This window comes from Notothenia rossii (assembly GCF_949606895.1).
Source record: "Notothenia rossii genome assembly, chromosome: 3".
In the NCBI taxonomy this organism is placed as follows: domain Eukaryota; kingdom Metazoa; phylum Chordata; class Actinopteri; order Perciformes; family Nototheniidae; genus Notothenia; species Notothenia rossii.
In genome coordinates, this window is record NC_136901.1 from 32,391,291 (window position 1) to 32,402,792 (window position 11,502).

General features: G+C 40.7%; 1 protein-coding gene across 2 annotated transcripts; it reads right to left on the reverse strand.

Annotated features, from left to right (window-relative positions):
* Positions 1-1,451: 1,451 nt before the first annotated feature.
* On the reverse strand, positions 1,452-10,851 carry LOC307033482 (carboxypeptidase Z-like). 2 transcript variants are annotated; one of them, XM_079671972.1, is made up of 11 exons: positions 10,372-10,851; positions 9,902-9,931; positions 9,018-9,392; positions 4,869-5,090; positions 4,563-4,795; positions 3,899-4,060; positions 3,640-3,798; positions 3,224-3,359; positions 2,882-3,021; positions 2,513-2,612; positions 1,452-2,007 (listed from the first exon to the last, which is right to left on the reverse strand). In XM_079671972.1, the coding sequence occupies exons 1-11, from the start codon at positions 10,451-10,453 to the stop codon at positions 1,649-1,651; spliced, it is 1,998 nt and encodes a 665-aa protein (XP_079528098.1). In that variant the 5' UTR covers positions 10,454-10,851; the 3' UTR covers positions 1,452-1,648. The 2 variants fall into 2 exon arrangements, with proteins under 2 accessions (XP_079528098.1, XP_079528097.1); XM_079671971.1 differs by having other exon boundaries at positions 4,869-5,093; positions 10,372-10,848.
* Between the last annotated feature and the right edge of the window lie 651 nt (positions 10,852-11,502).

The window sequence follows — 11,502 nt, forward strand, 5'->3', positions numbered from 1 at the left end:
ATTTCCAGCTCTACTGTACATTCATTCTCTGTTTGGCTGAGCGGGTTTGATGCCGAATCATGTGTTTGTGTTTTGTAAATCCCCTGAGAAGCCTGGTGTTTTTTTCACTGACTTGTCATTGGTTCACTGAGCAGACTTCTCTCTAGGATTCTATCGTGGTATTCCTCGACCTTTACACGGGGTTAATTTGATTTTCCCACGCTTCTTTTAGTGAACTCACAAAAAAAGGCGGTTTTGTTTATAACATTTGGGACTCCACCGATCCCTAGGGCTGGGATGCTCTTGCACGCTTTATTGCTAATTGTACTGTTTTTCATTGTAGTCGTGTTTGTCCACTTGGGTTTTATTCAGGTGAACTTGTGTTGTTTTATTTAGCTGAGTGTAACACAGTTTGGCTCAGCTATTTAACCTTTTATTTATTCCTTGTTTTCTCAAGCTGATTCTCATTTCTGATTGTTGTTTTTTTTCATGCTTATGCCTCAACTTGGTACGTAACTCAATACCTCTCTTGAAATTAAACAAAAAAAATTAACTAGTGTATTTGGCAATCATAAATAATATCCCAGTGTTTATTATTTGTATAGATGTCATGATTTTAACAATATAGAAATATCATAGAAACGTTTACACGACTGTGGTGTATGAGCTTTCAACAGCAGGAAGTATTTGAAGCAGATTAGCTCCACTTTTAAACTGGTATTCGGAAATGTACACAAACAGAAATGAGCTTTCCCGCTAATTATATAATGACAGAAGTTTTATTCATTATCTGGGATTAATCAGGTCATAGAGAAGGGTGTATTTGATTTAAGGAGATTAAATGTACGTAGATTTAATCAGTGGGGAGGCACGGTAAAGCTGAATATTATGGAAATATTATACTAGTTTTCTTTCCTTGATTTTTATGGACCAGGATGCCTCCATAAATATATTCTTAATAACACATTCAGACAATGGATAATCCCTTTTTGGCAGAAGAAAATGGCAAATAGTGATTAAAGCATATTAAGACTTAGGAGTAGACTGCTTAATTTTAAGATTTTCAAATACTTTTATAAAGACTTTTAGGAAATGTAACATTTTAGAAATGTAAATTATTTTATAATCATTATAACTTACTTAATGGTAAGCAACTTTTTTGTTCATCTGTATTTTAAAAGATGCTGCACCGCAACATCTGAACAAAAATAAATGCAATATAATTTAGAAAAGCCTTATTATACAAAACTGACTAAAAATAACTTAAGATACATGATCACAGAACTATTTCTGCACATTTTGCAAAAGTTAAGTGTGTGGGAGAAAAGCCAATAGTTTGCAGTAACTTGGGTCAGAAGTTGATGTAGCATGCCCTCTAGTGGATCCCTAGTTTCATTACAGGTATGGTGCAGCTGTATTGACTTTATAAACTAACACTGAATGGACACAAAAAGTTATTCATTTCGGCTGGAAAGTTGTTATAAAAGATTTTATTACAATTATATTTCATGGTGGTGATCAACAGTATATGTAAAGTGTGAATGCTAACATGAAGACCAGCCACCTAGCTTTGACACTTATCTGCAGTGTGACATCAATCAGAGGCAGCACATCCATTACAGGATAGCTGTGTTTGTGTGTATACAGTGGAAGGAGGTACATGAACTGTCTAATGGTGTTTGAGCAGCCATGTTGGGTCTGGGCCCTCCGGCAGGATGAAGTAGCTCCACCACCAGGGCTTCTTTGCACTCTCCGGACGGTTTTGGCTCACATCGGCAATCAGGGTGTAGCGCTCGTACTGGTTGTAAGGGTCGAAGCGGTCGTAGTTGCCCATTGGAGGGATGGAGCCCTCCTCCTCTTGATTGTCAGGCTCTATCTCAGCTTTCTTCAACAGGAAGTCCACCCGGCCTGCTGTGTGCATGTGACCGGGCAGATGGACTTTCTTTATAGCTTTGGCGTAGCCGGGGGCCGAGGCCGTCACGATGTGGACCCCGGGGGTGAGGAGGCGCCAGTAGTCTCCGTTCTCAGCTGCGCAGGGAGAAGCAGGCTTAGTGTTTGGATTTATAATTAACATTACAAATAGGTAGGGCTACCACACCAATGTTACATTGCACTCATCAAAGGGAAAGCCTTTACATTGTTGGGAAAGATGGAAGTGTAAATATCAACTCAAAACAGATTTACTTTAGAGTTGGTTGTGCAAGAATTAATAATACTCTTAATATAATTATAACACTATGTTCAGGTTTTAAATGAAAGTAAAATGACAGATATTGGTTGAAGTGTGGCATCCATCTTTGTTTGGTCTTCAGGCTCTCCCAGCGGGATATATCAGCTTGCAGAAAAATCTGAGGTTTTGTTGTTTGTTTATGGCAGTGTGATATACAATTGCTATAGTGCCCCTTAACAGAAAAATTGTCATGTTGGCCATAACAAACAAGATAATGCACAAGGAAATAAATCTAATATCATAGATTTGTCTGATTCATCTATGGAATAATGAGGCACATTGTTAGCAGCAGAGATGTATTACCTGTGGTGACGTCATGGCGTATTCCTCTGACTGATATTTGTGCACCTTTGACTGCATTTCCATCCTCGTCTTTTACGATGCCTTTGATACCTCGGTGGGCCTGAGGAACAACACAGTCGCTTAGGAAAAATAATTGCAAATGCAGTTGAAAGTTAACCTCAATAATGATGAACATCTCCATGCATCAAAAGTTAAGGACGCAAGCAGTTTTTCTTTAATTGAAACCGCACTCTCGGAGCAAAAGTCTGTTCGTGGGAACTCAAAGCCTCCACTTACGCTGTAGTAAAGAAGAGATGTGTTCAAAAGACGTGGGAGGGCTAAATCCCTTTACATTGGACCAGTGCATCCTTAAATCATATATCTACTTACTGTTTCCATAAATGTGAGTAAAGCCTCAAAATTTTCATGCCAGCCGTTAAACAACTCGTCTTCAGCTGGGAACTTTTCACAGCCCAGCTCCACAGTCACCTCGAAGCAGTTGGTATGAAGATAGTTGAAGTCCTGCATGCCTGACCAGAGACAAAAACCAAATTGCTTTACCCAGAAATCCCTGAGAAACCGTGCTGATCTTTCCCCTAAACTTCTGTTTTCAATCATAATGTGTCCAACAGCGACCTCTGGTGGCTCCATCTGACATTTCAGTTGTATTTCAAATCAAGAAATGGATATTGACACTGTTAGGGTTGAATAATGTTGACTTTTTCAACTTACTGCCTGCAATGCTGGACCACTGCGCTCCGTTAACGGTTCCTTTCTCACTGACACCATGAGACGATCCACAGCGGGCACTTGAAGTGGACATCGACTCATGTGCGTTTGCATATGTTCTTGCAAGAAGCTTGAATACCTACGGAATAAAAGGGTTATTTTGATCTTGATGTGATTGTGTTTATATAAATATCTTTAATTGACTTATGTTAAATGGAGTTACTGTTGCAAAATCCAATTTCCACTTGGCATAAACAAAGCATTTCTGATTATATATATGGATGTATGTCTAAAAGTCATAATCACTTTCACAGTATTTTTTAGCAGCTTTTATTCATTTTGAGACTATCAGGGTAAAGATATGTAATTTTTATTCAATGCACTTTTAATCGGTGATGTGTTAAGTGTAACCAGCTGACCTTGGCGTCCGGCGTCTGGGACAACATGTTGCGCTGCAGCGGGTGTTTGGACAGGTCGTAGGGGTAGGACACCACCAGGTCTCCACCGTTGAAGTTAGCGGAGAGCACGAAGGGGATGGAGCGGATCCACTTCATGACGGCGTAGGTCTCCGGGGCAACCTGGATCGCAGCATTAAGACTTATTTGGACCGAGAAATGAAACAAATCAGGACTTGACATTCACTGCCATGAGATGTATGGAGAAGGGCCCATACTGTACCTTACCAAACCAGTAAGAGTCTGGGATGGGGATGTGGTCGGTGCTGTAACTCCTCTGTCTGCGGCGGCTGTAGGCGATGGAGGTCAGGTCGGGGAAGTTTCTGTTCAGGTCGATGTTCTGAGCGTTGTTCCGGCCAACGTTGGAAGAGTCATATCTGGGACCCTGTGGAATGCATAAATGTTACAGGAAATAAGACGTAGAGTATTATTCATTAATGTGTGGAATGTTTGAATGAAACTGTATTTTTATTTAGTTTTGGATAGTTTGGATATTGTTGCTATATCATTCTTTATTTGTAGTATCCCACTTTATGGCAAATATATATGTTGTGTTAGCTTGCTTGCTTAGGCTTTAACTTCATTTGTTAATATTACTGTATAACTGTAAGAAAATGTGTTCATCACATGATCAAAGACTCATGCTGGTTTATTTATTTTCTAAAAAACAGTCTGAAACCCAAATCCTAAATCTAAAGATTACATTTCAAACGGATTATTAAATTCTCTGCACTCCTGCTAAAAGGTATTAAAATATCTTACAAACTCAGGTATGTTTGTCCCATGCGGTTTAACTAACATTTAAAAAGGTTTGCTTTCCAAATGTATCACAAAACAAACGGCCAGAACTGCTCCGTGATACATCTCTGCAGCTGTGGAGAACTGACCTCCTCCTCGTCCTCGCTGTAGTTATTGTCCTGCAGTCCAGACACAGCCAGATCGTGCCCGTCGGGGTTCATGCAGGGCAGGATGTGGATGCGGGTGGTGTTGATGATGGTCTGGATGCGCTCGTTGCCCAGCAGATACTCGGAGCACATGTGCTGAGCTAGGAGGATCAGCAGCTCGCGGCCCAGGACCTCGTTCCCGTGCATGTTGCCCACGTACTTCATCTCTGGCTCCACTACAGACACATTAACAGTAACTGGACTGTTGATAAACGACAAATAATGCAGACTTTGCCGAGCTGTACTCACGCAGTTCATGTTCTCCGGGGTTTTTGGAGAACTCGATGACGAGCAGCTCCGTGCCCTCGATGCTGCGGCCGATGCTGTACGTCCTCGCTATGTCCTCGCACTTCTCCTCAGTTTTCTTCAAGATACTGATCATCTGAGCGTTGGTGTGATGGTTGAACTTTATCATGTCGTCACGATACTCGGGAGGAGTCTCCATGCCGTCGACTTCCTCTTCATTCTGCTCTGCTGTAGAGAAAAACATTTGTCTTTTACTTTGTTTGCCATTGTTTTTACAGCTTGAAAACATCCCTTGACTTAGTAGATGTTATAATCTTCATGAAATCCTATTTAAATGACTTTGTTACTGCTACTGTAACCTGTTACCCCTAACATTGCAGCATGGTTTAATCAGTTTTCATCAATGTGCTTTTAGATCAAAACCTTGGCCGCATTTTAGATCTATCAAACAAAAATGCTGTCTACATTCCTGTAAGGCTGCCAGGTTATAAATACAGTTTGGAGAGTCTGGTATGTACAGCACACATGCAAAAGGGAGTGTGGAAAGTTGATCTGACACCAAATGCCTGATGGGCCCAATGTGCTTATTTCAGCTGACACATTAAAAGTGAGAACCTGCTGATGCTGCCCTTATTTCTGGGTTCACACTTACTCTGACAGCAGCAGCTCGAAAACCACACGGAGCACATTAAAGCTGCGTGCTGTCCGATTCAAATGATGTCAAAACTATCTCTTTTGGTTTAGATGCCGCATTTGTACAGTGAAAAGCTGTTATTAGTTGTATTCAATGATAGGTTGAGTCTTTAAAAGGGGCTTGCTTGTATTTGAACGCAGCCCCACCCGCCCCCATCACTCTGTGTGACTCCCCAGTAACTGCTGTGGAGTCTTTCCGCTTCCTGGGCACCATCATCGCCCAGGACCTCAAATGGGAGCAGAACATCAGCTCCCTCATCAAAAGCACAGCAGAGGATGTTCTTCCTGAGGCAGCTGAAGAAATTCAACCTGCCAAAGACGATGATGGTGAACTTCTACACCTCCATCGTCGAGTCCATCCTTACCTCCTCCATCACCATCTGGTATGCCACAGCCACAGCCAGGGCAGGCTGCAGCGGGTCATCCGCTCTGCAGAGAAGGTGATCGGCTGTAATCTGCCATCCCTCCACGACCTGCACGCCTCCAGAACCCTGAGGCGGGAAGATAGTGGCCGACCCCTCCCACCCTGGACACAAACTGTTCACCCCCCTCCCCTCTGGCAGGAGGCTGCGCTCCATCAGGACCGAAACCTCTCGCCACCTGAACAGTTTCTTCCCCTCCGCTACTGGCCTCTTAGACAAGGCCCGCCCCCCCAAAGCCACAACGTAGACTCTATATGCATTACATTAATGCACACAATGTTCAAATACTGCTTACTGCACATATTCTTATTTCATATTCTATAATTCACTGCATTCTATTTCGCTGTAAATTACTGCTCTATTTTATTGCTATTTAACTATATTTTATTACAGTGTCCTTAAAGATTTTTCGTTTTATATGGAGATTCTTTGTTTTATATTTTATGTATGCACCACGACATCAAGTCAAATTCCTCGTATGTGTGAACCTACAGTAGCCGGCAATAAACCCGTTTCTGATTCTGATGAGCAGACACTATCACATTCATTTTGAGATCATATGTTTGCACTAGTATATGACACAGCAGCCATGCCATAGGGTTTATTTATTTGTCTTACATTTTAATTTGTTTATTTATAATAAAGCTACTTGTTTGTGTTTTTTGGTTTTTAAGGTTCTTATTGGATATATTTTTTAACTTGGCTGTTTTGCAAATGAGATATTGTATGTATTTCCAAGTCAAAATGAAGGTTGAAATTAAATTAATCTCTTATTTTAAGTATTTTTATTTCCCTGGGATGCAATTAAAGTAGAATAAAATATTGCAAGCAGTTTCTACTAACATGTATTTTGCTACACGTTTACACCAAGCTACGAATGCTATAAAGCAGTGGTTCCCAAAGTGTGGGGCGCGCCCCCCCCTGGGGTGCGCAGAGGCATGACAGGGGGGGCGCGAGAGACCAGGAGGAAAAATGGTTATTAAAAATAAATAAAAATTTAAAAAAATAAATCATAATTTGAAAAATTATTGATTCGAAAATAATATGATACAGTACTATTACGTCTGGGTCTCTGTGTTTCATTAAAGCTCGGCTCTGTGTGTGTGAAACGAGTCATTTTGTGTGCGTGCGCGAGAGAGAGAGCGCACCAGTACCGGAGATGTCAGACTGAGAGACTCAGTGAGCTAAAGGACTCTCTCAGTTTTGGTCACCATTAATGTAAACAATTATTTCCGAGGCACACGTTTATATGATCATTATAGTTATACAAAAATAAGAGAATAAATGAAAAACAGGTATGAAATACTATATGACAGTAAAACAAGAATAAAGTTTAAAAGGGTGATTTGTAAAATATCCATAAAGAAAAAGTAAATCTGTTTACAGTTCTGTTTCAAATGGGTGTTGAGAGAGGTATCCATAGAGCTCTTCATTTTGCTCTCAAAGTGCACTAGATTGATGCTTTTAGCTTCAATATTTAAAAATAAATCTTCCCGGGGGAGCATGCCCCCGGACCCTCCTATGTGAGTTCCACACACCACCTATAAAAATAGCACTTGGCCCCTGCTTACACCTCTATGCCGTGAGCTGATTATCGAGCCTTCATTATAAAAGTTGTGGGTACGTTGTGTATATGCATGGGGATTGTTGCAGTAGAAAATTCAACTGTAGCGACCGGTACATTAATGGGAAACCCTAAATGTTTGAGCACCCTCTATAAAACGTCAAGCTACCCCACAGGACCCCCAAAATAAGTCTCTGGCGCCGCCACTGAGCCTGACTTGTGTTGGGGGGGCCCGACTTTTTTTTTCTCCAAAGGGGGGGCCTGACAGAAAAAGTTTGGGAACCACTGCTACAGTACACAGGATTGCTTGAAGTCACATGAATTCATGACAGGACATCAGTTTGAAATGAATGTGAATATGGGAATAATTACACGGGTCAACCTACTGCCAGACATCTGACATGAATTCTGCATGGCTGAAAATGTTATGCCCGACAACAAAAAGTGAAACACTTTCATTTAGTAGAACAGGTTGAAACCAAGTTGTTCATTTTAAAGGCTTTATCCAAGTACATACTTTAACTGATACAAATTCAAAAAAGAATATGACCCAATTCTCAAATAGTTCCCAATGCTCTCACATGATTTCTGCTGTTAGAGGAGCAGAGTGTCTTTTTATTTTTACAAACTTGTTTTTGACTTCTAGGATTTACAACAGTCTCCAGGAAATACTGTCAGGCGATGTTTGCCTTTCTGTAGAGCACTAAGGCAGCGTTTATGGGGATATACTGCTAATAAACACTTGACAATAGCCACAGCAGTCGATGTTAGTGAGGGTTTATGTGAGGAAACAAGGCGTTCCAGCTGGACTTTATTTTGGGGTGAGCCACATGAGCATGTGTGTGAGACAGACGCCTGCTCTATTAAAGCTCAAAGGACTGTACTGTACTTGTGTTTCTCTTGCAGATGAAAACAAAAAAGGTAAAAACCCCAATATATTAACAGGGATAAAATGAGTCATAGACAAAAATAAAGTCAGGCCACTGAGGACAGAATACAGGGTTGTGTTTTGTTGCCAGTTGGAGTAGAAGAAGTAGAGGAAGTCTAAACTTCAACTAAACTTTCATTTTATACTCTAAATCATATTGTGCTCCTCACCAAACGAAATGCCTCTTTAGACCCTGCAGCTCACATATTTACTTTCATATCGTTTTGATGTTTTTACAACTGGTGATTAATGGCGTTGTGTTTTTTCTGCATGGATCTCTCCTGCAAATCTAACAGAGACTATCAAATTGTTTCAAACAAAGTAGAATTGGAAATTAAAATGAAAAGCTCCAACACTGATTTTGGCATGGTTTCTTAAAACATGCATATTATTCTTAGGCTTGGGAGAAGGTTTAGCGTTTTCTCAAGTCAAAAGGCCTTAAGTAAAGTTGCAAGTCCTTTTAGATTTGTAGTCTTAGTCATTGTACCTTGAGTTCAAGTCATGTGACTCGAGTCCACACCTAATGATATGACATTACTCCTCACCTCTGAGGCCCTCCAGCGGGTCGTAACATCCCTCTTCATCACTGACGAAGAAGCGATCGCAGTCCAGGAAGTAGGGCCACGCCATCTCTATCCCGTCAAAAGCGTGGCTGCATCTTTTACGCACCGCCTCACAGGTGGCGCGGCAGGGCTTCAGCACCTTCTCCTTCTCGCAGCGAGGGGCCATCACGGAGCAGCCCAGCATGCGGACATCAGGGTTACACTCCCCCCCGAGCAGCGCCTCCACCACGCTCAGGAGGAGGTACTCTGCACTGCCCTCGGCGTCCTCGCGGGTCTTGTGGTTGAGGATGTTTGGGAACATGTTCTGAGTGTAAGGCATGTCATCGCAGTACGACAGCATCACATCTGTGCATTTGGCTGAGAGACAAAAATTAGACAGGTTAGGAATATCTCAAGAGTAAATCATTACTGAAAGAGACGTTTACATTCCTCACACATTTAATGATGAGCCCAACTGTGCAGTCTTTAATCATCTAGTTCCAAATGTTTCTATTATCTCTGGAAATTAGAATTTGAATATTTTATACTGCCATTGATCATCTAAAAATACACATGATGGTTTTATGGCTTTCGGGCCAGATTCAATAAGGACTACACCCAGTGTGACTTATATTAGAATCTCACCAAAACACTGACTCACAGAGATGTTATTGAAAACACTCCCGACCTGTCTTGAGGGATTGAGAGCTTGATTGTTCTTTGGTGTAAACAATATTATGTTTTAGGCTTGAACGTGAAAAAAAAAAAAGCTTTCCTTTATGGAGTCAAATATTACTGAGAGACAATCAGTTGACCTAAAATGAATCAAGCTGTAAGACAAACACTTCATAACATTGTTTTCTCTCCAAGAACGACTGGGTACTTACGTTTTTCTTCCACTGTTGGCTTGCACTGACCTGCAAGACACATCATCAGCATGTCATTAGATTACTGTGGCAGACACTAGATGGCAGACTGGTCGTACCTCAATGTGAATTACAAAATACTTGATTTATCTCTGGTTATGCTTTAACAGTTCCCTAACATGCTATCCTGCCTACAAAAGTATCATAAGATCATTAGAAGTCCCACATACATATATGATTATAAATCGTATTCATTATAGGCCTCAAATGCATGCTTTTATATGGAATATGTATGCCACTATAGGCCAACATCTAATGATGACTTTAGAAATGACTTACAAGCCTTTTTCCATGTATTTCTGCATGAAATTAAGCTTCTGAACCTATACAACTATAATCTGCACATGAACATGAGACCAACTCGTGCAAAAGGTTCCAATGTCAAATAAGATAATAAAGTATGCAACACATAAAAAGCTTTTAAACATTACCTCGAAATCCTGGGTCACACCGTGGAGGAGCACACGACACAAGGACCAACAACTGCAGCAGGATCAGCAGCATGATGCTCATTTTCCGACGTTTATATTCCTTTTCGATGTGGCACCTCACACACGCAGCCAGAAGTCTGCAGAAATTCCCCCTGAACTTCCCTCACTTTATTACACGTATTACGGTCGACTATCATGTTACAGAGGAAGTGGCTCTGAGCTGAAGTGGGGACATGTGCAGAAGAATGAGAGCGTCGGCTTTGCAAATATGGCGAAGATTTACGGAGATGCACGTTCAATGAAAAAATTGCATTTAAGCACGTTTGAGTTTAGTTTTTGAAGTTTTGGTCCAGGAGAGTTTTTTACTTTGCTTTCAAGATGAATAAAAGTGAAAATATCCCCTGTTCCTCATCTGAATTGTCATCCTGCAGGCCTGTCTTCTTTGCCTTGTTTATGCACACCTGGTCCTTAATTGGCCGTAAAAAACAAAAACAAAACAAGGGCTGTCTGTAAAACTGCCTGTGGTCATTACATAAAAATAACATATTGTCAAAAATATAAGCAATGTATTGGGTCAATGTTTACTCTCTTATCATATGTTTTAAAACGTGTATGTCTATGTTATTGTTAAAATCAACTCTTGTCTAATTTTAAGTAGGCTAATACAAATGCTTTTAGCTAGCTGCTAAGCTTTTCAACTATCTTACAAATTGTCTGTCTTCTGTGAAATAATGCCATGGCTTGCTAATTACTTACTTCAACATGTTTGGTAGGCTATGCCTTTCATCCAAGCAGGGTATTAAAGGGTATTAAAAAAGATAATGCGTTAATGTAGGCTTAAAATGTAGTCTCCTGTATAAAACATCAATTTTCTCTATAAAATGACCTTAACATTTTGGTTCCATACAAAATAATGTGTGCTGCATCTGCAAATTGTGGCCTGCCTTGATTTTGCTGACAAATCGGCTACTCTAAAATGTTTGTCAGAGTTGAACCAAGCATTTACATCCTGCACAACAGACAGAAATAGAAGTCTGTAACCATTTTCATTTAAATAAACATTGTTTCTGTCTGGGACAAAAATCTTTACCCGACAGAGAGAGAGCAGACTTCTTTGGGATCATAAGGGAC

Bases quoted from the DNA above. Each gene is read 5' to 3' on its own strand.
- LOC307033482 (XM_079671971.1), bottom strand. From the start codon at position 10,453: ATGAGCATCATGCTGCTGATCCTGCTGCAGTTGTTGGTCCTTGTGTCG. The intron at 3,799-3,898 runs GTACAGTATGGG...GCTGCGATCCAG, and splicing joins ACTCTTACTGGTTTGGTAAG to GTTGCCCCGGAGACCTACGC. The intron at 3,022-3,223 runs GTAAGTTGAAAA...GTCTCTGGTCAG, and splicing joins GTGGTCCAGCATTGCAGGCA to GCATGCAGGACTTCAACTAT.